This window comes from Hibiscus syriacus, unplaced genomic scaffold (assembly GCF_006381635.1).
Source record: "Hibiscus syriacus cultivar Baekdansim isolate YM2019G1 unplaced genomic scaffold, ASM638163v2 tig00007099_pilon, whole genome shotgun sequence".
In the NCBI taxonomy this organism is placed as follows: Eukaryota; Viridiplantae; Streptophyta; class Magnoliopsida; order Malvales; family Malvaceae; genus Hibiscus; species Hibiscus syriacus.
This window is the reverse complement of record NW_024062127.1, coordinates 129,684-155,363: the sequence shown is the minus strand read 5'-3', so window position 1 is coordinate 155,363 and position 25,680 is coordinate 129,684. Positions and strand designations below refer to the sequence as shown.

The window sequence follows — 25,680 nt, the reverse complement described above, 5'->3', positions numbered from 1 at the left end:
CATTCTTGTCGCAATTATAACAGGTAAAATCTTTATTTCTCGTTCTTGATTTCCCCCTTCTGGATTTGGATATGCCACGATTTGAATTTCTTTCTGAAGTTCTCCCTATGGACTCCGTGTACAAAGCTGAGGAGGTTGATGCTTCACCCGATTCTCTCCGTCGAATTTCTTCGCTTAGTACCAGATCCCGAACATCGTCGAATTTCAATTTACTATTTCTCGACCAGCTGCTAACTGCTGTAACAGTAGCATTCCAACTGTCTGGTAGAGATGATAAGAGAATTAAAGCTCGAACTTCATCATCGAATTCAATTTTCACGGAACTCAACTAGGTAGTAATTGTGTTGAGTTCATTTAGGTGTTGAGCCACTGATGCCCCTTCTGACATCCGCAAATTGAATAATTGCCTCATCAAATGAATTTGTTTGAGGCTGATGGCTTCTCATGCATACTAGAGAGAGTCGCCATAAGCCTGCCGTGGTCTTTTCCTTTGCTATGTTAAAAGCAACATTTCGGGACAATGTCAGTCAGATAACTCCGAGGGCTTGTCTGTCGAGAATAGCTCATTTTTCATTCTTCATACCCTCTGGTTGCTTTCCTGATAGAGGTTGATATAGATTTTTAAAGCTAAAGTTTGCACCATCGAACTTTTCAATTTTCACATTCTCTTCGTCTGCATCCATCGCTCCCACTCGAATCTGACTTTGTTTGGATCGTTTCTGACAATTCTTGCGAACCACCGTGTATTAGAACACCTACATCGACAAATTCGTATCACCGACAAAATTTACTAATCACGAAATTCGCTATTCACGTGAATAGTAATCTCACAAAAAATTGACAAAATTCACAACCAAAAGCTCTGATTACCAGTTGTTAGGAAATAAACCGAGTACGAGTAATTTCCTTATAACCAGATTAGTGAGAATGCGAAATAAAAGCGAAAAAATAATACCCGAAAATGATAACGGAGTTCAGCCAATTATGTCTACGTCTCCAGATTGCTGTAGATTTTTTACTAAGAGAGAAAATTTACAAATGTTTAAAAAACACTCGATACTCACAAAAAAACTCTCTAATATTGAGAGAAAAAATGATTTGGGATGATTTTGAAGCTAAATGATTTAAGGTATTTATTGTTGAAGCTTAAGAATTAATCTTATAAAAATCCTAAAATATACTATGATTAAAATATAATTAATCCTATTATAAAATAAAAAAAAATTGCATCGAATTCGATGCCCACTCCACCCCATTCGGTGCCCCCATACACCCACAATTATTGACTTTACACATGCCCAGAGCTTAAAGTCCAGATGATTCAAGAAGAACCTTTACCCAACTAGCATAAAAAAAAACTCTTTTTGCTAGTCTTATTAGGTTAAATAAATGTCGGGGGGAAATATCAAAGAGAAGACAAGTCGCACTCAAACATAAACTGGCCTCAGCGTTGAATTCTACGCGCTCCTTAAAATATCTCTTCTTAACATGTTTGAAGGGATAAACATTGTTAAAAATGAGAAAAAATATTGATACACGGTAATCAACATTCCAGATCTTTCCACAACCTTCCCCAATCTCAATTCTGTGGGCTCTCCGGTTCTTCACTTCCACTAATTCCCCTATTATAATTATCTCCCAAAGATCTTTTCTTTTCATTCACTGATTCATTCCAAGACTTCAGAAGGTATTTCCTTTGTCCATCGAATTCGTTTTCTTCCTCCAAAGTCTCTCTTTTTGTCCTCAGATTCATAAGTTCTCATGGCTTCTGAAACTGAAGCACCCGAAATTTCTTCTTTGTTTGAAAGGTTGTTGAGGCAAAGAGACCTCTATTTCTTTCTACCTTTTATCTTGGGTGTCTCCAACAATGTTTCAAGAGAAAACAGTGAAGACCCAGATCAAGAAACATCACAGGAAACAACTTCCCGACGTGAAAGAATAGTTCTCATCAACCCATTTACTCAAAGCATGGTGGTGATCGAAGGAGACTCCAATTTGGAGGCTTTGTTACGTGGTCAGGCTAACAAAGATGGCCAGCCGCCTGCTTCCAAGGCATCCATAGAAGCCATGCCAAGTGTGGAAGTCGATGAAAGTGAATATGGGGAGTGTGTTGTTTGCTTGGAAGAGTGGAAGCCTGGTGAGGTGGCAAAGGAGATGTCTTGCAAGCACAAGTTTCATGATAGGTGCATAGAGAAGTGGCTTGGAATTCATGGGACATGCCCTGTTTGCAGGTATAAGATGCCTGTTGATGAAGAAGAGATGGGCAAGAAGAGAGATGAGCATAGGAGGGAGATTTGGGTTAGTTTTTCGTTAAACGATAGTAGGAGAAGCGAGGATTCAAATCAACTTCCCTCAACCGATTCTAGTAATGTCTCTTCTATAAGTCCTAGGCCTGATGGCAATCATGAAATGGAGAGTTAGAAGGATTGTGTTAGATACTTGTTTTTCCTTTTGTTTCCCTTCATTTCAATTTTCTTTTGATTTACCCCCATCTTTGTGGGAAAATCATGCTCAAAGAGATACTTGTCTTCTCCAAATATGTGATTATAAATAAATTCATGTTTCTGTTAGTGCAAACTATTTGTACCTTCTTTCTGGGTAAGAATATTCCAGGAAAATTTATGATCCAAGGTGATTCTGTGAAGAACGAAGCACCCTGAAAAACATGGTAATTAGTTATATTTAGTTTAAGTATGAATTTGTCGTCGGCAACTCGAGTTAAGAGGGAGAGAGTAAAGGGCGAGATATTTTTGCAGAATATAACATTATACCTTCTTTTCATATCAATATTCTGCAGAAGCTCATGAAGTTAAATACATATAACAATATAGTTGGTTTATGGACATAAGGGATTGGTTCTAAATAATCAAGTTCATTGCTTACACTATATTACTAACAGCAACCAAGCATTGTAAAAGTTCGACCGTGCCCATTGAATGGATCTATTCGCTGCAGTTCAAGTCTATTGCATTCGGACCTGGTTTGGTATCATTGTGGCATTGACTGTTGAGATCAAATGAACCCAAGTATCTGGGCTTCCTCGAACGGCTACCGGTTTCCTCCTCGCATAGCTCCAATCTTATAGGTAGTGATTGCTCAGCACATATACCATCAGAATTGTTGGTCATATTTCTTTTCTTTCCATTAGCTTGTTTGCTTGAACCTCTCAAAGGCTTCCCTTTCTGGTTGAAGTCCAAGGAAAGTTCAACATTTGGGGTACAAATATTCTCATTTTTTAGTGTCCTGTTGTCCTCTTGCCCCGAGTTCTCGGAAGATGTCAATGAGCTCTCCATTGAACACATAGTACTTGTAGCCTTTCTTTCTCTTCCGATTGAGCCTGAACCTCCTACATCGGTTAGTTCCGAAAACGAAGAACTTGTGCAGCCGGTGTTAACCATTGAGACTAGTTGAAAGAGTTCAGCTCTGGCAATCACTACACCAACAGAAGATCTATATTCAGCCAATGTTTCTTGTGCTTTCTTTAATACTGATTGCAAGTACTTCCCTTGAGCTTCAATTCTAAGATGTAAATGTCTCTGGACCTGAAAAATGGTGAAATTAGCTTGATTGGTATGCATTGATGCATAAGCAGAAAACCAGATATTCAAACTGAAATAAGTATGATATGGTTTATATATGCGTACCTCAATTTGTTCATGAAGCTTTCTTTGTGCTTCCATCTGCATTTGGAGAGCCTGAGAAATCCGCATGCTTCTGATGAACACAAAAATAAGACTGTCAATCTGCTTTATCACCATTTTCATCCAAAATTCACCAAAAGACATAGGAATTAGATCCATATTATTACTCATTCATTTGCTTGTGAATTCCACTTGTGTCACTACTGAAATTCCCATTCCTGCTCTGCATTTCTTCGTAATCTGTATCACAACAGTAAAATGAAAAGAGAATTAATATACCGTTCTACAACTCAATATATGAATATAGATGCAACAAACAATGAATTCTTAGTCCCACCATTTGGTTTATCATTTCCAAGGCAGATTTCTGTGCGCTGGGATTTCCCCAGCCTGTATTTCTGCAAGAAAAATGTAGTTAAAACCTTCTTCTTCCTATTACAAAAAGAGTATTGGTATGATTATATGATGAAAGAGTACATTGCCTGTAAATGGCTTTTAAGATGATATAAAGTGAGTCCAGAAACCCCCATGACCCTCATCACACTCTTTGGTGTTGCTTCTGTCAAGTAATAAACACAAAGAAAAACATGAACAAAAAATATTCTCACGGATCATATTGTTATTCAGACAGATGATCGTATTATTAAGGTTGTCCAGAAGTGTTCTACTTAACTGTCTGCCCCTCCGAGTTGATTGACGGCTTCGATAAATCTTTGATGAAGTTCAGGAGTCCACTTCAGCCTAGGCTTTGAATCAGTTGAGAGAACCGAATTCATTCTCTAAATTTTGAGTATTTTGCAGCAGACCAGATCAAATGAGACTGGACCAATGTTTATGCAAGAGAGACAGGCAGAAAACTGAAGCTCCAATGGTGGGTTTTTCTTCTTCTTTTTTATCCTTCTTTTAGTAGAAACTATGTTTTCAATATGCGGCAGATGGGAGTCTCTCTTTATAAATATTGGAGTTGTTGGGCTGTCCTATGATCTCACTCCATATCTGGAAGCATTTGATGGGGTTGCATGAGGGAAGGAATATATGCCATGAGCTGTGCCCTTTCCCATTTCACACCAACTTCCTTTTTTTTAACACAAATAGAAAAAAGAATCTTTTTTATTTGACTTGTGTCTATGTTAGAGGGCACAAGGGCTTCGCCTCGGGACATATTCGAGACATCCCAAGGCTTAAGTCAATGAATGGTAAAAAAAATTATCGGTTTCAGTGTTCACTTATTCCGGACCATCTTAGGTTCTTCATGGGGTGGTGGATGGAGTGAACTCTCTGATGTAGCAAGGACAGAGGAAACAGCAGAGTTAAATTTTGAGTCTCAAAAGGAGAGAAAAATAAAGAAAGTGCATGATTTGTTTTGTTCCTGTTTCCCCTTATTCATGCTTTTATTCTTTTACCTGCTTGATTCCCTTGCCGAGTTAGGCTAGCTCCACCATGATGCATGATGGAATTCAACTTTCCTAACACTATGAGGAGCTTTCAAAGGAAAAAGAAAGAGAGAAAATTACATTTGACAGAAATGTTATATAATGAGTACTTTTTAAAGGGGAAAAAACCAGTAGAATAATGTATCAAAGAATCTAATATTAGATTTTGGACCCCACTCATCCTGTTCTTTCTTTCTTCATATAAAGAAAATATTCAAAATACAGGTCACTTTATAGGTATCCAAAACACAATTGATAAATTATTCCTACACCAATAAGGTCCATTTCTTTTTCTTATGCATATTGCCATTGGATCCAAACAGGTTAATGTATAAGAAAATACAATGATTGAACACCAAAGTATTTGCCATCTCAGTGCCATACATTCATTTGGTCTGTTGAATGATGTGTGATTTCATTGCTTCAGTTACCTTGAATAGATGCCTTTTGAAGTTGACTCACAGTTGGATACAATTCAGTGAGCTTAGAGTGGAAGGTCCACTGGTGAGATTGTCTCTATCAACAACAACAACAACAACAAAAAAGGTTAAACAATGAGATAAGCATGGTGAACCTACAAAGTGGCGGGTCCATGTTCACCACCCATGGCTATGAACCTGTAGTTTCCTCAATGGCAAGGTCTTATACTGTGTGGCCCTGAGTGTTTGAAAAACAAGAAAAAGAGGAGTTATTGATACACCTTTCTCTTTAACAAGCCGCTGCACTTGAAACCCTCCTTTCTGCTTTAATATATTCCATATCCATGTAAAAGGAGATTCTGGGATGATGCCGTTGCCAACCAGTGAATCAAAAGTCATACAATTACTATGGTGGACTATCAATTATTGTTTTTCTAAGGGACCCCATTAGAAGAAGATGAGAAGAATATGGCCTAAGGAATCTACAAGAAAAAGGGGGAACCATCGGAACTAGTCGCCATCCAACTAAAGAATATTGGAAATTTTATATAAAATATTGTGTTTGTGTCAAGGCATAGTTACCCCAACAGTGAAAATGATGTTAGCAATATGTCACAAGTCAAACTTAAACTGTAAGAAAATTACAAGCATGAAGTAACTCGTGTTCAAATGAAAAAAGCTGAATGTGGTTGCCATTGCATTGATAGGAATTGTACATAAAAGTTACAGAAAAAAACAAAGAAAGAAAGAAGAAAGCAAAAGCATGAAAACGCCTGCAAAAATGGGGGAAAGAAGTTTTCATTCATTGTAAAAGGAAAAGTAAAAGCTCTGTCTTATGCAGTGAACTGAAGTTGAATGATAAATTTCATATTGCAAAGCATATACAATAATGCAGCACAATGATATAAGTGGTAGACAATGATTGTTTTCTGCAGACCAAGACAGTAAATTTCGAAATTGCTTCACTAAGTGAAGCCCAAGTTCTAGAAATCTATGTCATGTTTATGTTAGGCATAACATCTTTGTCCTAAGACCCCACAAACACATATGGTTGGTAGATACAAAGTAAAATCATGCAGAAATATTCCTTCAAATAATTCAAACCAAAGTCATTTCTGATGAAATGGTACAACCCCACATCGAGTGATGCTTCCCACTTGGTGCCATTACTTTACCCATTTGCATACCGTGCAAACTCAAGACACGAGGACTCAAACTAGCAGTAAAAAACAGACTATGAACATAGGGTATATGCATATGCCATAGGGTTCAGTTGTCACAGAGATGAATGGGGAAAAGATAATCCAAAGGAAAAGAAAGTCCTTTGTATTTGTGCTCTTTCCTTCATCTTCTTAGCTACCGGATGGAACTGAAACAAACACATTTTTTTTATTGAAAAACATAACCAAACAACTGAAGTTTAAAGTTGTAAATAAGGATAATAAGGGTGGTTAATGATGATGACCTATTTGCATTGGATCAAGTGAAAAACCCGAACTGAACAGACAATTCATGACAACAATATTATTGGCTTATTGCTCAAGAGGTCTTCGGCCACATCTTCTCTTATATGCTATGGATATATTGTCTATAAAGGTCGATGGCCAAACACAAGCACTTCATTTGAGTGGTCTACGTTTAATAATTACTGTCCTATTGTTTCTCATTTGTTTTTGCAGATGATTCATTGTGTTTTATTGAAGCTAATGTGGGCAATTGTAGAAAGTTGTTGGCAATCATTGAAGAATTTTGTATAGCTTTCAGGGCGGCAAGTGCATTTGAGAAAATCAAGTTTGGTTTTCAGTTCTAATGCTATTGAGTGGAAAAAAAAAGATGGGAGAAGTATTGGGTATCCCTTTTGCTGATAGTCCTGGTTTGTACCTTGGTGTTCCTGCATATTGATATTGGGGGAAAACAAGTGAGTTGATGAGAAATGTAAGGAGGCTACAAGGCAGGTTCCTAAATGTCAGTCTGGGGTGGTTATAGGTTGATTTGACCTTAAAATAAAGGAACTTATAGTGTTAAATCTTGTTGCCAAAACAGATGTCAATCTGCTGCTTCTACGTCTTCCACTATTGATCTTGAACCTAATTAGTTTTTGACTTATGGTGCCGTGAGATTCATCAGATAAAAATGCTCTCTCTGTTCAGTACCATGTGTCTACTGCTTGTAATTGCTTTGTTCTTCCGTGCCAGTGTTTTTATACAGGTGTTGTTGCTTAACACCCTTTGCTGTACAAGGTAGAAGTGTGGGGGAAGTATAGCTATCATGAAGATGAAGATGCACGTGTAGCCCACATTGAAGCCCAATACAAGAAAAACAAGGAAAAAGAGAGACAAATATCTAGCTCACAACAAAACAGGCCAGCCTGCTACAAGTGAAATCCCTTGCAGTTGCTGTTTTCCTCCTCCTTGTTCTGTTGAACACATTATGGTAGAGTTGTTCATTGTCAGCCTGATTTTTTTAATAAGAACCCCAAATTTTAACTGTTATGTGAAAGTAACCATATTTTAAAGGAATATCAGGATTACTAGCAGTTCATGGTCAACATTTAACATGTATAAATTGCCCTTTCTCTCTTCCAAAGGTTTTAGTGTATATTCCCATGAGGATGCAATGGAGAAACAAAGGTTGGTGAAGTTTGTTCTGTTTGCATCATCCGTGCCTGAATTTTGCAGTCCCATGACAAAAGGATGCGTCTTTATTCCATGTTTCAGTTTCTTGCTTTGTCTTTCTTTGCCTCATCATCATATGCTCACCATCATACACAAAAACACAAATTCATGCCACTCGTATATGTTCCTCTTATTTTACGAAGTGCCCCGCTCATACTTTTGTAATGATTTTATTCTCTAAGAAAAAAATAAAACAAACCTTAAATTAAGGAACATAGTTAGTAATAACATGTTCCATTGCAGGTAAAAACTTCTTGCAGTACACTTCCACACCTCATATGTTCTATTATAGCCATCATCATCGTGCATGCATATCTGGCTTTCTAATTATATTTTTACTTTAGTTTGTCGAAGGACCTTTTGATTGTATGATTAATTAGAATTCTCAACAATCAAATATTGTATCTCTCGAAGATATTATCGTGAAATATTTAAAATTTTATCTTCTAATTCTTAGTGGATCTTGATGGTTCATTCTTTGCACGTGTGTGGAGACATGCATGGATCTCTCTTGGAAGAGGAGGGTTTTTCAAATGTGAAGTGGCAAACATGAAAACATGGGATACTTGGGTTTGGTCTCGTTCTTTTGTCTCGGTGTCAGTGATGTCACACCGGTTTTATATTTAAATATAATATCAAAATATATTTTAATTTAATTTAAATTTATTGAATATCCTTAATAATAAAAAGAAAGATTGTCTTCACTAGAGCAATTTTATAGTCTCCTGGGTTTGCGGCTGAACCCTGGGAAGACTGAAATTTTCTCATCAGATATGGATGGTGTTGTGTTGGCGGCGATTTGTGATGAGATTGGTATTAGGAAGGCTACTTTACATGTGAGTTACCTTGGTGTTCCCCTTGTCCCCAAGAAGCTTTTAGTGAGGGAATGTGGCTAGATAGCTCTCATATGTTGGCAGGTTGCAATCGATTCAGTCAAGTATTTTTGGCATTCAAAGCTTTTGGTGTGGACAGTTGGTTTTACCGAACGCTGCTCTTGACAGGGTCACTTAGCTTTGTGCTCGGTTTTTCTGGAAATGGGAGGACGGGTGAGGGGGGCTCGTGTTAGTTGGCCGAAGATTTGTTGTCCAAAAAGCGAGGACGGTTTGGGGTTGAAGAGTATCCGAAGTTGGAACCAAGCTTGTCTCTTTCATTTGATTAGGAGGCTGCTTCTTAAGGAAGGCTCTATTTGGATTGCTTGGGTCGATCAATATGTCTGGAAGGGCGTCTCCTTCTGGCAGGTGGAGAGCTCTTCTAGGGGCGATTGGGTTTGGAGTAGGTTGCTCCTGCTCAGGCTGGCTGTCGTCGTAGTTGGGGATCTCCTGGATAGTTCGGCAAGTTTTGTTTCCACTATATGGAACTCTGCTCGTATCCAAGGGGATAAGGTCGAATGGGAGAGGTTGATTTGTCACTTGGTGCATATCTCAAAATTCTCTGTTATTGCTTAGATGTCGAAGTTGGATAAGCTCCTTACCAAAAAGTCGTTTATCTCTCTTGGTTTGGCTGTTGATAGTTGTTGGCGTTGCGTCTTGTGTTTGTGTGAGCCTATAACGCAAAACCACTTATGATTTGAGTGCTTCTACTCTAGACTGGTCCGGGGCAGTGTGTTGGAGGCTTGTGGTGTTAATCGCCCGGTCATGTCCTGGGCATGGGAGGTTGAATGGGTGTGTTGGAACGCAAGTGGTAAGTCTTTTCTTTTCTCTATGTTTAGACTTGCTTGGAATTGTTATGTGGTGCTATTGTGGAAAGAAAGGAACTTCGAGGTCTTCATACGCCTGAAGTTCGGTTGTTACGTTGCCTTTAAGGACCTGGTTTGGTTGAAAGGGGAGGTCATGAGTTATGCGAGAGTGGGGGGCTTCTTAGCCATCCTTGCCTTAAGAATAAGGGAATGAGTATTGTAAGCAGTTGTGAAACACAGAGAGCTTTAAAAAGATTTGAAACTGAGTCATTGTCAAAGAAATTAATACCACATTTAGTAATTATAGGTTTGTTTTTGCTTTAACGATTTGCAGAATGAAAACAGGTCATTGTAACAAAGGCATGGGGTTTGAGGATGAGACAACAGCTTTCCAAAGGACCTGAATAGTTGGGTTTTGGGCCAGTAACATAACTGGTTTACAACAGAGTGTAGCAAAGGCTTCATGGAGATGTGCATGATGTTGTGACACTTCATTATGACATTCGGCTGGCTGTAGCTAAGGCTCTTTAGCCATTCTTGTTTGAGCAATGAATCCAAACCAACCCCACTTTCAATGAAATGTCATTTTCTTTTCTACTGTTTTCCCATGGGGGAAAATATGGCATTAAATCTGTGAAGATACATTGTTTAGAGATTTAGAGGCAATCATAATCATAGTAGATAGATGCTGATTTTAATCCTTGGGGCTATCACAGGAGAAAATGGTGATGTACCAAGGGGGACTGTTTACTGTTTAGTCCTCACGCTCGCATTTCAATCTTGGTGAAAAAGCAAGAACTAGGTGGCATCCGTAAAAAAAAATTATTATTATTATTCTTTGAGAATTCGGGTTCGAACACCATAGATGTGAGGGTGTAAGTATTCAATATCTAAAGGTTGTGAGTTATCGTTGATGGTGGCCGTTCGATCCTAAATTTCATGGGTCTATTCATCTCGACCCCTTAAGTCTGAATCAGGTGGTTGTTTCATCGGAAAATGTCACAAAACACGTGAATTTTGACTGAAACGTTTTGACTTCCTTACTTTCAATCTCAAATTCGTGGATTTCGGAGCAACTTCCGACAAAATGGTCGGATTCGGACTCATGATGTCGAGGCGAAACGACCCATGAAATTTGATATCGAATGACTATCATGAAATTTGATATCGAATGACGGCCATGAAATTTAAACCCTAAACCACCTTCTACTTTTATTTAATATTTTAATTCTTTTATATTAAAAAAAAATACAACGTCATCCAAATGTTAGAGAGAAAAGGGGAACGAACAAAATGATTTAATGTGTAAGTTTAGTAAAGAAATTAAGTAAATTAATAGTTGAGTGAGAAAAATAGAAGAGAAAATATAATTTAGTAGGCAAAATTTTCGAGATAATGTTCTGGAAAAAATTAATTCACGAGATAAAGCACTCCCAAGATTAATTGCTCAAATAAGGTGAAATCCACATTGTTGGCCGTGTTGGTAATGCTCAATCCCACGTAGTGTTGGAAACACTATTGGGAATGGTATTTAAGGCTTGACATTCCACTTCTTTGTTGAGTGATAGAGAACAAGGGGGGCTCTTGCGCACCGCCGCCGTCGTCCGTCCGTCTCGTCTCGACTCGGCACGGCACGGCTCGGCTCGTGGTCGTGGTAATACGTATCTTCGACACGTCCGCGCGGATATTATCTTTTTAGAGAAAATTCTTGAGGAATTTCTCTTTGAAAGAAACAAATGGAAAATGTGAAAGATATCAACTAATATTTATCGGTTGCTGAGGACTGTTTGAATTTCAAATAATAACAGCTGAATTATTTGTTATCAGAAATTAAACAGTTTATTCCTAAATTAAATCAGAAACGTTAAGATGTACCTGGACTGATTTACAGCTTTGTACAGAGGAGACAAGCTGTTAATATCAGGAGTTACAGGAGTTATTTGATTTAATTCCAGAGGTTACATGATATAATTTCGGGAGTTATAACAGCTGAATAATGATACAATGAACCTGGACTATTTCTGAGTCAGGTTCATCTAGACGTTTCAGCTGTTACAAATAAGAGATTTAATCCTGAAATTTTATAGACGATTTTAACCCTATTTCTAGCCTATAAATAGAGAGTTATATTCAGCTTCTCAACTCATTCAAAAAACATTCACAATTCACTTACAAAGTGTCTTCTAAAGTTCTCTCTGTGAGTTCTCTCTGAGTGCTTTCCGATCAGAAGTACAATACCACCAGCAGTCCACTCCGGTTTCGGGTGTACGGAATTCGGAGCGATCGTCTTAACCTCGAGGGACGGTCCGCCTACTGCAACGATTACACACATCGGGGCGAATTCGTTTCTAAGGCAGTGGTTCTTACCACGACACGATTTACGAATTTGTTCTTCTTAATTACTGTTTATATTTCCAGTCAGTGCTAACGGTGTAGTTTTGCAGTTCATATATCCAATAGGTCGTAGGTCGCCATGTCTTCTCGGCAAGCTACAAGAGATTGCATGTGCCATGCACGTCCCAACACGCTGGGCATCCGAGGCCATCCGAAAGCATCCGAGAGCATCCGAGGCCATCCAACCGAGGCCATCCGAACGAGCTATGCGAGGGCAACCGAGCGAGCTATGCGAGGGAATCCGAGGGCAACCAAGCGAGGGTAGGTTGCCCGGAGTGCATGGCGACCTACATCGGTTGCCCTCGGATGCCCTCGCATAGCTCGTTCGGATGGCCTCGGTCGGATGGCCTCGGATGCTCTCGGATGGCCTCGGATTCTTTCGGATGGCCTCGGTCGGATGGCCTCGGATGCCCAGCGTGTTGGGACGTGCATGGAACATACAATCTCTTGTAGGTCGCCGGGAAGACATGGCGACCTAGTAGGTCGCCCGGAAGGCACGGCGACCTACGACCAACACTGTGGATTTCACCCTATTTGAGCAATTAATTTTGGGAGTGCATTAGCTCGTGAATTAATTTCTTTCAGAACATTATCTCGAAAGTTTTGCCAATTTAGTAAGTTATTAAAAATGGCTTCCATGTCAGCATAAAAACAGGCTACATCGTTTTGTTGTTTTCTATTCAATGCCGGAACGACAACAAATAGAGCAATTCGAAAAGATGGCGATGAAAATTAAAATAAAATAAAATAAATGTAGTGAGTAAAACAAAAATATGATCAATGTTAAGTGATAAAAAAACGTAGTTTACCGATATATGAGTATATTTGTTTCCTTATGGTTGACAGTTTATTCAACAATAATTTTTCAGTATGTGTGTTCTGTTTCGCCATGGCCATCCATGGCTGGCTCTATACAAAGATTCTCCTGACACCAAGAAAAATATACCCATCGATGCCCAATGAAAGGGATGACAAAGGTTTCAGGGATGCCAAGCAATGTATTTCAGGACAGGACACTAGAAAGAGAAACCCATTGTTACAGTTGATTGGCAGCACAGTTACAGAAGAAACAACAAAAAACCAACAGGGAAAGGAAAGAACACGACAAGGTTCATGCAAACAGAGATTCATGTGGCTTCAAAACCGGTTATCATAATGTACTAATACCAATCTCTGCGATCATCATTTTGCTTATCAGAAAAATTAGAGCGTTAACGTTTTCACGCATCAAAGCTCGTCTGTTAGTCAATGACGCATAGTCAAGCAACAGCTGAAAAGAAGGGTTCTGAAATCAAAAGCTAAAAAGAAGAAAGAAGCGAGCGATCATCAAACATTGTCAGCTTTAAAATCAACTGTTAACACATGAAAATCACCCAAGTGTTGAAAGATGGGATTTGCAACACTTTGGCAAACTAGTTTTACACTGTCTGAATATTAATTATGTGTTGCTGTTCCTATCACCCAAGTGATGTTAATAGCAGTGTCTTCGAGAGTCACATGACTGTCGCAATTTGTGCTGATAAGGTATCTGTGAGACATTATCAAATGAAGCAATGCAGATCCATACGCGAACCAAGGCAGTTGGGCCTCTACTTCTGGCCCTTGCGCAGTAATAATTTATCTGATTGACAACATTTCAAGTATTTATATACCTTATTTTAAGGTCTCACAGTAGAATGTATATATCATATTGTATTGTATTGTATTATATCCGTATGGTTTCCCAATACAATGGGAAGACAGAGACAAGGGAAGTGCAACCGTAGGAAAACCAAACCTCAGTAGACACAGTCTGAAAAATAGTGCGGATAAAATAAAGCGATAAACTTTCACATGGCTCGAGATCATGTCAGTTCACCCTCACATTATGCACCAGAGTTGACCTTTCAATCACCAATGTCGGACATTTAATCAAAACGGACCGTAAAGAATAAAATATTTAGTAATTTCTATATATTTTTCGTGGGTGACGTTATGCAGAAGATATGAACAATGGAAGCAAATCTCTTAGTGAAAGAGACGGGGAGCTAAGGGACAAACAACCACTGATATGATATACCATCCATTTCCTTTTCCTCCAATCCACTGTTTTCCGTGAATTTTGTTCTCTGAGAACTCAGGTTAGAGTAGTGTAGACTTAGGAATACGAGTATTTAATGTTAAATAATTAAAAATTTATTTTTAAACATATATTATTTTTTTTGTTATCTCATATTAATAAAAAAAAATCTCAAGCGGGTGTGATTTATTAATGCAGCTTAGAACTGGGGTCTTGATGGCTTTGCAGCCTAGAAACGAGAGGAGATAATGTATGTCACTTTCCCCTAGAAAATGGCAAGAAAATTGATTAGTATATGAGAATTTAACCAGACAGTAGACGAGACAGATTTTAAACTGTCATTGGAATTACCTGATTCCCTCTTAGACATGTCAGCCGAATTATATTCCCCCTGGTTTCAATTTTTCTCTCTTAGAATTTATGGTAATCATACGTTTGGGTATTTTAATATGTAAGTATTAATTTAGATAAAAAAATATTAAATTGAGATATTAATTTAAATCATGAAATCAAGTTTAAGTATATAAATTAGATAAAACAATTAGATATTATTGATATAAAATTAAAAAAATAAAATTATATTTAAAAAACACAAAAATTTCAAAATAACCCAAAAACTTTAAAAATCTTCATTTCAACCCCTAAACCCGTCGACGAAGCTCCAACCGAACACACATCCCCAGCTGCCAAAACCCCTGTGAAATAGTTACCAATCAACGATGAAACTACATTTTATATCCGACAAACCTTAAGATGAAAATCATGATCCCAAACGATGCCGACGATCAATCGACGATAATTATGATGACATATGACTAGAGAATAACAAAGACTACGTTGGCGATGGTGATAGTGGTAGGAAAGTGTGACAATGGCTAGTTAGGATTTTAGAGTTTTTTTTGTAATTTAAAATAAATTATGATTTTTTTATAAATAAATAATATTTTTAATATAAAAAATAAATTTCAAGATAACTAATAACACCTAAAATGATAACATTTATAACATTATATATCGAGATCATTTAAAAATAATTTACACAGATATTCGTATGCACTTATTTTATATTTAAGCCGAATAGAAATGTGGTTTTTGTTGGATGGAATTTCATCGTTTGAATTGAGTTAGAATCCTCAACTCTGCTTTAGGGTTTACATTAAGAATTAAAAGCCCTTAGCTGAGATCGGACATTTAGGTGACCCAATTGGCATATTTGGCAGCTTGAAAATTGGTCTAAATTACATACTTTTTAGAAGAGATAATAGTAACCGGAGTTTAACCTTCCCATTACCGGTGGAAATTGCAGATATACAAATTAACTCTTGGTACAAATGAAAGCCAACAACAAACAATTTCAGCCAAGCTGCTCAAAAATCACAACCTTACAAGGAACCAAAACAAGCCAAAACAATGCTTAGCGGCGGGTGGTAAAAGTCCACCTCTGCCCGGTCCCCCCCTGCTCTATAAGCAGCAGAAGAAAAATTGACTCGAATGACCTGAGTATTTGGTCACATTAACATAGTATTGTAATCTACTAGCTAGATATACTAAAACCTCAAGCTAGCTAATACTACTTTCCATGGTGTGTAAATATAGTGTCCAATTGAACAAGAAAGATGGTTTCTTCTTCTTTTCTCTAGCGGAATTGGCTGCCGGAGAAGGTCTGGCCAAAGGACCAGCCGGCCGGGGCAACATTGTAGGAGACCACAGTACGGCCGTCACTCGTTGTGACCTTAAACGAGAGGCTTTGTCCGTTGAGATAGCTGTTGCTCTGCCAGTTCTGACCCCAGTTTCTCGACATCGGCTGCCAACCGGTCCTGGAACCTTTGATGGCCACCGCATGAACGTCGCCGGCTCCTCCGACGTTGCTGATGAGAACTAGGTTGAAGTAGGAGTGCCCGTTTATTGTGAACCTTATGCCTCCCTTTCTTCTGCATGGTACCCTACAGACATAACAAAAAAAACCCACCAAATGCAAGTGATGTTACTAAACAGTTGACTACATATTAAATGATAAATGACACTCTTTTTTACCTTCTGTAAGAAACAGGGACAATCCCAGCTCTGTACTGAGCAATGTGTTGGAAAACAGGCTGAGAAAGGTCGAAGTGTTCCAGAGGAGGGTTGCACCAGCCGCCGGCATTGTTGGGGAGAGCGTTGTTTGGTGGGCAGAAATTGGTGGCCGTGACCAGAATCGAGCCGGGCAAACACCATTTGCCGTCGTTGACACACTTGATCTCGTAGCAAGAACCACAGCTTAGCCCATTATTGAACAGAGCAGTGCTCAAAGCAGCAGTGTTCGTCCCATAACCCTGGCTATACAGGTTACCATAACCACAAGCTCCACCTGCAACAAAAAACAAAGTCAAATAAGCCATTATTGTACTCCCCATGATTTGCTTCCATTTATGGCACATACCCATTGTTCCTGAAGCATCACTTCCACCGTAGAAGGTAGCATGAGCATTGGTCCAACCACCACCATATCCATGAACAGCTGAGGCCATTAAAAGTAAAGCCATGAAGAAAGCCCCAGCAAGAGCCATTTTCCCCAGAGGTTTCAAAATATGAGATTTGATAATGTGAGGCGGTCGAGTGATTAAATGACGGAGGGGGAAGGGGGATTTTATAGAATTTTTTGGGGACGAGGCCACCGTTAACTTGCACAACTAAAATTAACTACCACTTGAGACCAAAACGCAAAAGGCCAACTTTTCTTATAAACAAGGAAAAATAATTAATAAAACACCATCGAAAAGCTCTATTTCAATTGCTTGATCTCCAATATACTTACGTCCTTAATCATAAAATATGTTTACTATTATTATTGTTAATAAATAAATATTTTAATCTGAATTAATTAATTAATAGATCAAATATCGGTGATTATGATAACGAGTGTTGGTATAATATTATTTTTTTGAATTGTCTCAAATGATTACAACTTACAAGGTAATATATATGTTCAAATTTTTGGGTAAAGAACGCAAATGGTCCTCCGATTATAAGATATTGCGTTATTAAATTTTTCGACTATTAAAAGTTACAAAATAGTTCTTTGATTATAGAATGTTGTTTTGTCGAGTCCATCGACTATTAAAAATTATAAAAAATCACTCGATTATTCGTTATGTTTCAAACTCGTCATTCTCTATTAAAAAATAGATGATATTCTGAGCTGAACGTTAATTTGCTGACTGTGATATGATAAAATTTGATCCCAAAATATCAAACGACTATTATATCTCAGTCATCATGTTAACATCCAGTTTAAATAACATTCATTGTTTAAACGGAAAAGGGCGAATCTAGAATATAATGAATAGTCTGGTGACCATTTTATAACTTTTAATAATCGAAGTACTTGACAAAACAACACTCCATAATCGAATGACTATTTTATAACTTTATCCCCATTTTTTGAATTTGGTATAGACGGGACTACTCAAACTCTAGATAGAGGACACATTCATATTTGCTAGCTGTCCTCCCGGCAAAAGCACATGGGTCGATCTGGAAAACATCAAAATTTGAAAAGGGGTTGAAGAAATTTAATTTGGTTGAACAATGAATCTGTGGTTCCAATGGCACTGGGCTACTGCCCACTGGCTGCGGCCGTTAACTAGGACTCAAATTAGGGTGGGACAATTTAAATCCCAAAATCTATTCTGGGTACACCTATTTAATTCCATTTATTGACTTCATGTTTTCCCTTATTTTTTCATTACTTTTTTTGTAATTTATTAAATATTTAATTAAATAAGGGCCTAATTAAGGAATGATGAATTCACATTCTCAAATTTTTTATATAATTATAATTTAAGTCATTATAAATTTAAATATTACACAAATAAGGAGCTATCTTGTAAATTTTGAGTTTTTTTAAAGTGAATACAAGGTAATATACGTAAAGATTTATAACTATTTATGAATCTCATATCTCTCTATATACACAGTATTCGAACACGAGTTCTCAAAGATAACAACAACCCCTAATTAGTAAGGTCACTTATTTCATGCTGATTTTTGATTTTAAATACCTAATAAGTCTATATATTTTTCTTAAAGAGTCTAATATTTTACCCATGTCATTATTTAATTCTGACTACGTCTCTACACACTTGACTTTGATAGATTATTCTTCTAGTAGAGATTTGTTGTGCGTACAAAAACTCAACACTCGAAATTTTATTTAAACGATATCAAACTGTTAACGCTTAATTAAGTCGATAATCAAATCATGATCTTTGGATGTTGACAAAACAGGATTAAAACCTTGATTCTCTCAATCGGATTGCGGGATAAAAGGGCCGTGATTCTCGCCGTATATACATTTGTTGAATCAAATCAATCGCCAAGTGTATACATACAAGTGGTTACAAGCATCAAGAGATAAGCTGGTGTAGCTTCACCATGTTCCTCCACCTCTCACTTTCAACGTAAATCCCCTTTTTTAATTCAATTACTGTCGGGTTTGTTTGGTTTATTCAATGGAGCCGATAGTGCCTTAAAAGTAAATGGGGTAGTTTTGGGGTTGGTTGAAATCATAAAATAGGTAATTTAATATTCAAATGCCAAGAGTTTATCGTATATATTTCCAGCTGGACATTACATTAAGATTGAAATAAGATAGTTATTTGGGATTTTAGGATTAGATTTTATCATATCACAATCAACAGGTTAACATTCCGTTCATAATACCATCAATTTTTTTTATAAAAAATGATTAATTTAGAACATAATGAATAATCAGATAATCATTTTTACTTTAAATAATCTATAGACTAAATAAAATAATATTCTATAGTCAAAAAACTATTTTAGAAAGTTAATAACTAAACGACTTAATAAAATATTATCTTATAATCGAAGACTATCTAAATATTTATCTTATTTTTAAATAGTCTAGGATTTAATGTTCTTAAATTTATATGTATTAAAGATATTTTTTTGTGCCATTGATTAATATTTGGGTTAACCAACATTCAAAAAGTTCCCTATTCCCGTCATGATTAAAGGAGAATTGAAGCTCACATCAAAATCAAATCTTTCTTGGCTGGAGAATTGAAATAAATATAAAACCAAATCTTCTTAAACAAACTCCGATTCCCTCTTTTTTTTCTCCCATTTGTAATTAGTTTTAGCTGTCTCATCAACCCCATGTGGTATGTTGTTGTCTTTGCCTAATCACATCTTGTTATGATCCTAAACCAACTCCAAAACACCCCATTTTGCAATTTACCTTTGTTTTCCAACTTAGACTATCCTTTCAAAAAAAAGTATATTTAATAGTTAGTGATGAGCATGAGATCCGAATCTGATGAGCTTCAACTCACCTCGATCCGACCGAGTTAAATTATTTTTAAAAATTCGGGTTTGGGTCGGGTCGGGTTGTGTTTGTTAAGTTATGTTCAAGTCGGGTCGGGTTCAGGTTTTTTTGTGAAAAATACTCGACCCCACCCGATTTAAAAATATATAATTTTACCTTATATATTTAATGATAATTACAATAATATCCCTCTATATATTATTTTATTCAATTAAATCCTTTATTTTTATTGAATAAAAATAATATTTTTTAATAAATATATTATTTCGGGTCAGATCAAGTCGGTTCAGATTTTATCTAAAAAAAATTAGGTCGGGTGAAAGGGGTATAATTTTCAAATCGGGTTCGAGTCGAGTGGAACGAAAATTTGACCTGGCCCATGCCCATCTTTACTAATAGTTACATTGAATATGATAATATATTGTCAATCAGTGTTGGTACAAGTGGTTGTAATTCATGTCAAGTTAAAATCCTACTACCGTCATTTTTAGTAGTTAATCTGTAAATTCTTATGTAAAATCTAATTGAGTATTAGTATGCCTTGACTGGACTAGGGAACGAACCTTGACCTAAACTTTAATTGACCAGAGAATATGATAATATTTCTCATAAATTAGTATTTTTTTTATTTAAATACTTTTATGGTTTCGTTTGTCACAATCTATTTTCATAAACAAGGGCAGCAAAGAGTTAAAAATGAATATAGAAAACTGTGTTCCATACTTAGAGCTGTCCTTTTCAAGGGATGATAATTCAAAAAATTTTGACACACACAATAAATAAAGTTTTGGAATTGTTTAATGGAAGAAAAAGGTAAAAAAAAAAAACGCCATGCAAAAAGCTGTGAAGAATCGGACAGGAACACTCCAAAATGAATACGCTAACAGCTTTTCACTCAATGTCTTCAACTCCTTTTAACGGCCTTTAATGGTAGGTAACCTACCTACCTTGTGGCTCTTTAAACATGAGAAGATCTCCATCAACCGCCCAATGGATTCGGTGAAAAACAATTTGAAAACTCACAACTCCTGCTCTGTAATAATTAGGGCATTAGATGGTTACTGTGATGCGTAATCAGATTTTGGGTAAATTATATTAAAATAAGTTTACGATACATTAAAAACTTATAACCGTTCATTTTATATTATCCATTTATAATAAAAAAAGTCATTATATCATTCATTGGGTAATAGACTCGATAATATATGTATACTTTATCGACACATCTATTTGAACTAAGAGTACTACGAAGAATAACATTTGTTTATCATTAAGGTCATTTGGTGGGTAAAATGACCCGGTTGTAAATTTTTAAAGTACAATGATTAAATGTAAACTCATTCATAGTTTAGTGACTTCTTGTGTAGTTCACCTTTACGTTTATGTCAAATTAATTTAGATTGAATTAATTTAAGTATTCAAATTTTCATGCAAAATTTGATTTTATATAATTTTGAGTCATTATAAATTTCTATTACTTCAAGTTTAAATTATTTATTTGAGAAATTTCATATTTGAATCGTTTTTATATGTGTCATTTTGATTAAGTTTTTCACGAGAATTCAAATGATCTTCTTCATTAAAGATTCGAGTCACTTGAAATTCAAGTAATTTATTTTTTAGTATAATGGTATAATCATATATACTCAATTCATCACTAAACTATTAAAAACCGAGTACCGTAAAGATCTATAATGAACGATATTTTCAATCTAATTTACTACAAGCCTGTGATGTACTGACAAGAAACGTTACATTAAGTTTAATTGACGTTGATTACTCGATTCAATTACGGACAATATTTCTCACTTTCTCTTATAAAATCAAACTTTAGAGATACATTATCTAGTCATCTAAATAAGGGGTCGAGAACATAGGAAGGGCTGTTGTGTATATGGCTGAATCAAGACCGTTTGATAATTGAATCCATCATTGTGTTCTCCATGTATTACTTTTGAAGAACGTACCGGCCGACACCATCATCAGTACTGCTCAAGGATTTCTCCATTGTATTTACTTTTGTGTTTCCCCCCCCCCCCCTTCTCACATCCCACCATTCGATTTTTAAAATTCACATTCGTGATGTAAAAAGCAATATTGATAAGATATGTGCACGTTATCGTGTGTAGACTTCAATTTTTTTTAAATAAAAAGGTATAAAATTCATTAATCATAGTCAACAAATCCCACTATCACCATGATTAGAACAACTTTTCCTTTTAATATGCATGTAAATCTAGGTCAAGTGCATGAAACCCATATTTTTGTTTCACATTTCTTTTATTTGATTCCATTTATATGATAGCGATCACAATGATAAATGAATTATTCTTATTTCTTAAGATCTCGGGTTTGAGCATCAAAGATTATTAAAGGTGTGAGCTTTTAATGTTAAATATGTTAGAGTTATCTTTGAATATATATTAACTTGTACTTATCTCATATTAATAAAAAAATATGGTTTAAAAATGGAATTGTAGTTTGCATAGAAATCCCATAATATCAGCATACGTTATGAGTTCGTACAATCATTGTACGGTGAAAAATGATATTCACAAAACTTGATTAAGAAGTGTGAACATAGTCTGAAAATAATTATGAAATTGTTTAGAGAAAATAACTTCAGTGACAAAAATCTAGGTAATATACGATTTTGACCAATTTTTTTTGAATTTGTGAGAATGACCAAAAAATCGTAATGCGATCTCTAATTCGCATTGCGATCTCCACTATCGCAAATTCGCGTTGCATTTCGCGTTGCGATACGCGTTGCGATTTTCCATTTCGCGTTGCGATTTTCTACAGTTGTCGTTGCGATTTTCCAAATTCGTTGCGATAGTCTACAGTTGTCGTTGCGATTTTCCAAAATCGTTGCGAAAATTCGTTGTGATAGTTAAAAAAAAGATTTTGTTTCTTAAGAATTTTCTCTAAAAAGATAGTATCCGCGCGGACGTGTCGAAGACACGCATTACCATTACCACGACCACGACCACGAGACGAGACGGCGGCGGCGGCGGCGCGTGAGAGTCACCCTTGTTTTCTATCACTTAACAAGGAAGTGGAAAAGCCAAGCCTTAAATACCATTCCCAATAGAGTTTCCAATACTATGTGGGATTGAGCATTACCAACACTTGTTTCCAATACAATGTGATTATGCAGGAAACAATTAACAATCATGCACCTTAAAACAACTGAATCAACAACCAATTGCATTAGTATTATACGATTAAATATGTCATAATTAAAAGTCAATCTACAATCAATCGCGATTATTGCAATTTTAAGCAAAACATTCGAAAATAATATAACTATTTAAGGCTCAATCCCACATAGTATTGGGAACAAGTGTTGGTAATGCTCAAATCCACATAGTATTGGAAACACTATTGGGAATGGTATTTAAGGCTTGACTTTCCCACTTCCTTGTTGAGTGATAGAGAACAAGGGGGACTCTCGCGCGCCGCCGCCGTCCTTCTCGTCTCGGGTCGGGTCGTGGTCGCGGATACTATCTTTTTAGAGAAAATTCTTAAGAAACAAAATCTTTTTTTTAACTATCACAACGAATTTGAAAATAGCAACGACAACTGTAGACTATCGCAACAACAACTGTAGACTATCGCAACGCGATTTTCAACTATCGCAACGCGAAATGCAACGCGAATTTGCGATAGTGGAGATCGCAATGCGAATTAGAGATCGCATTGCGATTTTTTTGGTCATTTTCGCAAATCTAAAAAAAGTTGATCAAAATCGTATATTATCTGGATTTTTGGTCACTGAGGTTATTTTCTCAATTGTTAATGATGGCATGTAAGGAAAAAACCCTAATCATTATGTGTTGCTAGCAATGCCTCTTCATTTCTATTTTTCATACCAAACAAAACTTGTATTTTTAGTGGTGAAAATTTTATTTTCCACTGACTTTGTAACTTATAGTAGTTTTTTATTAAAAAAAGAGTGGATAATGGCAGTAAATGATACAAGACATATCGTCAGCTATTCGAGATCGATTCAGTCAATACTCGATAAATACTCAACTCGAGATCTTAACGACTCGGAACGAGCTACTTGATACTCGAATCGAAAAGCTCACGAGAAACTAAAAAATATGATATATTAAGATTTTATTTTTTAATTAATAAATTATTAATAATATTAACATTTATGTGTTGATTTTAAAAAAACAATATATGATTTTCATGTATTTAAGTTCAGGTTCGAATTTGAGTTTGAGGCTTCATTCAAGTTAAGTTTAAGTTTTTTTTTCATTTCGAACTTTTCAAACTTAAACTTATGATTTCGAGTTCAGGAATACTCGTGTTCGACTAGACTCGTTTACAGCCCTATGATGTTGAAACCATGTGCAGTGCAGTAGAGAAAGAGTGGCCCAGATTAATTAAAGGTCCATTTGACAACGAGTTGGGTTTGCCAATAACACTGTTAATTCAGCCTCCTCCTATCCGATCCTACGGCTGTGGCTTAGCCTTAGCTAACCAAAATTGTCCGCTGCTATTCTCAGCAGACTTGTATAGCCAAGTGCAACGGCTAAGATCTACATATCAAACTGTATTTTGATCAAGTTTTAGTAACCAATGTGATGTTAAATGTTTGGGTTTAGCTTTGTTAATCCTCTTTGCCGATTTTTCTCCATGAAAATGATGTAACAACTTTTGACAATGGTGGAAGAAACATGATTATAGAGGGGAAAAAACCAGAATCCATGAATATTCAACCAGAACCTAAGACAAATGACAGAAGAAAAAAAGATGAAAAGGGGTCATTATCATGCTAATTGAATCCAGCTCTATATACCAACGTGTAGCATCATCACTGATAACAAAAACGAAAGCTCAGAATAGGTGCTTTAAATGGCAAGCAGAGTAATGATGTTGTAAAGCACTAAAATAGTTCAGTTTTAACAACCCTAATCTACACTTTTGCAAGCACCCTTAGCTATAAGTGCGGGCTGGGGACTACTTACCATGAAAGAAGCAATAATCTGTCAGTATTAGCACAGGTTGTTAGGCATATAAGAAATCATATGTCAAGTAGGGATTTTCATCATCTTTCAGTCTTGACTATTTGTCTTCATTTCTGGTTGGGATTGGATACAATTGCAGGAATTTGTGTCATTTTGCCAAAACTGAAGGAACGTGACAAGGGGGTTATTAATGAACATGGATAACATTGGGTTAGTCAATGATCCTCAGCATGGACCAAACGGCAAAGAAGGGTCATGGCCGTGAGAAAGGAATGGCAAGCATCAAATAAGGACCAACCATGAAGTGTCATGTTGGTTGTGTTTAGCAATGTGCAGTTGTCTAAGATAATACCAACAGACCACATGAGAGAATGGTCCCCAAGAATAGACCAGGGTAAGAAATTTCAATGGCTAGGGGAGCCATTTTCTTCTCTCTTTTTAGAAAGTGTGGAGGTGTGAACCTCATCCCCACTCCACTGGGATACAAGTTGGGTTTATGCATCGACGATTGACAACTACAGTGCTGATGTTAACCCTTCATTGCAAGTTTTTGCAGCAAATGACATGGAGTGGCCTTCTGCTTTGTAAAGCTTTTGGTATGGTGAGTCCAAGATGAAATCCAGACTTGGACTACCATATGCGACAAATGTTGGGTTGGGGTCTAGGGACTTAAAATCCTATGAATGCTCCATTTGATCCAAAACATTATCTTTTCTTCTTCTTACTTTGGTTTTTCCCAAAATTGACAAAGCTCAAACAAAATCTCCATTTGATGTTGATTCAATTTGTAACGTTCACCGTTTGATCTGCATGAAACTGAGATATAATATTGTTCTTCTATACCTTCTCACCTTTCGGATTCGAAGTCCAAAAATTTAAACTTGAGACTTAAAAGTTTCAAGAGTTTCAGCATAAATTTACTAAAATTTCCGGAGCTTTTTGCATAATTTTTTAAACGATGTTAAAAAATAACGATCAGATGACTTGAATGAACAAGGTTTAAATATTCAATGATGAAATTGAATTTTTTTATAATTAAGTGACCAAAACAGAAATAACATTAAAAATCGAGC

General features: G+C 36.4%; 3 protein-coding genes across 4 annotated transcripts; 1 reads left to right on the top strand and 2 right to left on the bottom strand.

Moving 5' to 3' along the window:
* Window positions 1-1,644: 1,644 nt before the first annotated feature.
* LOC120201282 (E3 ubiquitin-protein ligase MPSR1-like) lies at window positions 1,645-2,577 on the top strand. The gene has a single exon (XM_039201923.1). The coding sequence runs from the start codon at window positions 1,762-1,764 to the stop codon at window positions 2,419-2,421; it is 660 nt and encodes a 219-aa protein (XP_039057854.1). The 5' UTR covers window positions 1,645-1,761; the 3' UTR covers window positions 2,422-2,577.
* Window positions 2,578-2,795: 218 nt separating this feature from the next.
* On the bottom strand, window positions 2,796-4,966 carry LOC120201280 (myb family transcription factor PHL8-like). Of its 2 annotated transcripts, none has more exons than XM_039201921.1 (6): window positions 4,315-4,966; window positions 4,124-4,200; window positions 3,979-4,039; window positions 3,809-3,881; window positions 3,645-3,711; window positions 2,796-3,542 (listed from the first exon to the last, which is right to left on the bottom strand). In XM_039201921.1, exons 1-6 carry the CDS (start codon window positions 4,415-4,417, stop codon window positions 2,943-2,945), a joined length of 981 nt encoding a protein of 326 aa, XP_039057852.1. In that variant the 5' UTR covers window positions 4,418-4,966; the 3' UTR covers window positions 2,796-2,942. The 2 variants fall into 2 exon arrangements, with proteins under 2 accessions (XP_039057852.1, XP_039057851.1); XM_039201920.1 differs by having other exon boundaries at window positions 3,645-3,714; window positions 4,315-4,962.
* A 10,962-nt stretch (window positions 4,967-15,928) lies between these two features.
* On the bottom strand, window positions 15,929-16,895 carry LOC120201279 (expansin-A10-like). Its single transcript, XM_039201919.1, has 3 exons — window positions 16,716-16,895; window positions 16,331-16,643; window positions 15,929-16,239 (listed from the first exon to the last, which is right to left on the bottom strand). The coding sequence occupies exons 1-3, from the start codon at window positions 16,840-16,842 to the stop codon at window positions 15,933-15,935; spliced, it is 747 nt and encodes a 248-aa protein (XP_039057850.1). The 5' UTR covers window positions 16,843-16,895; the 3' UTR covers window positions 15,929-15,932.
* Between the last annotated feature and the right edge of the window lie 8,785 nt (window positions 16,896-25,680).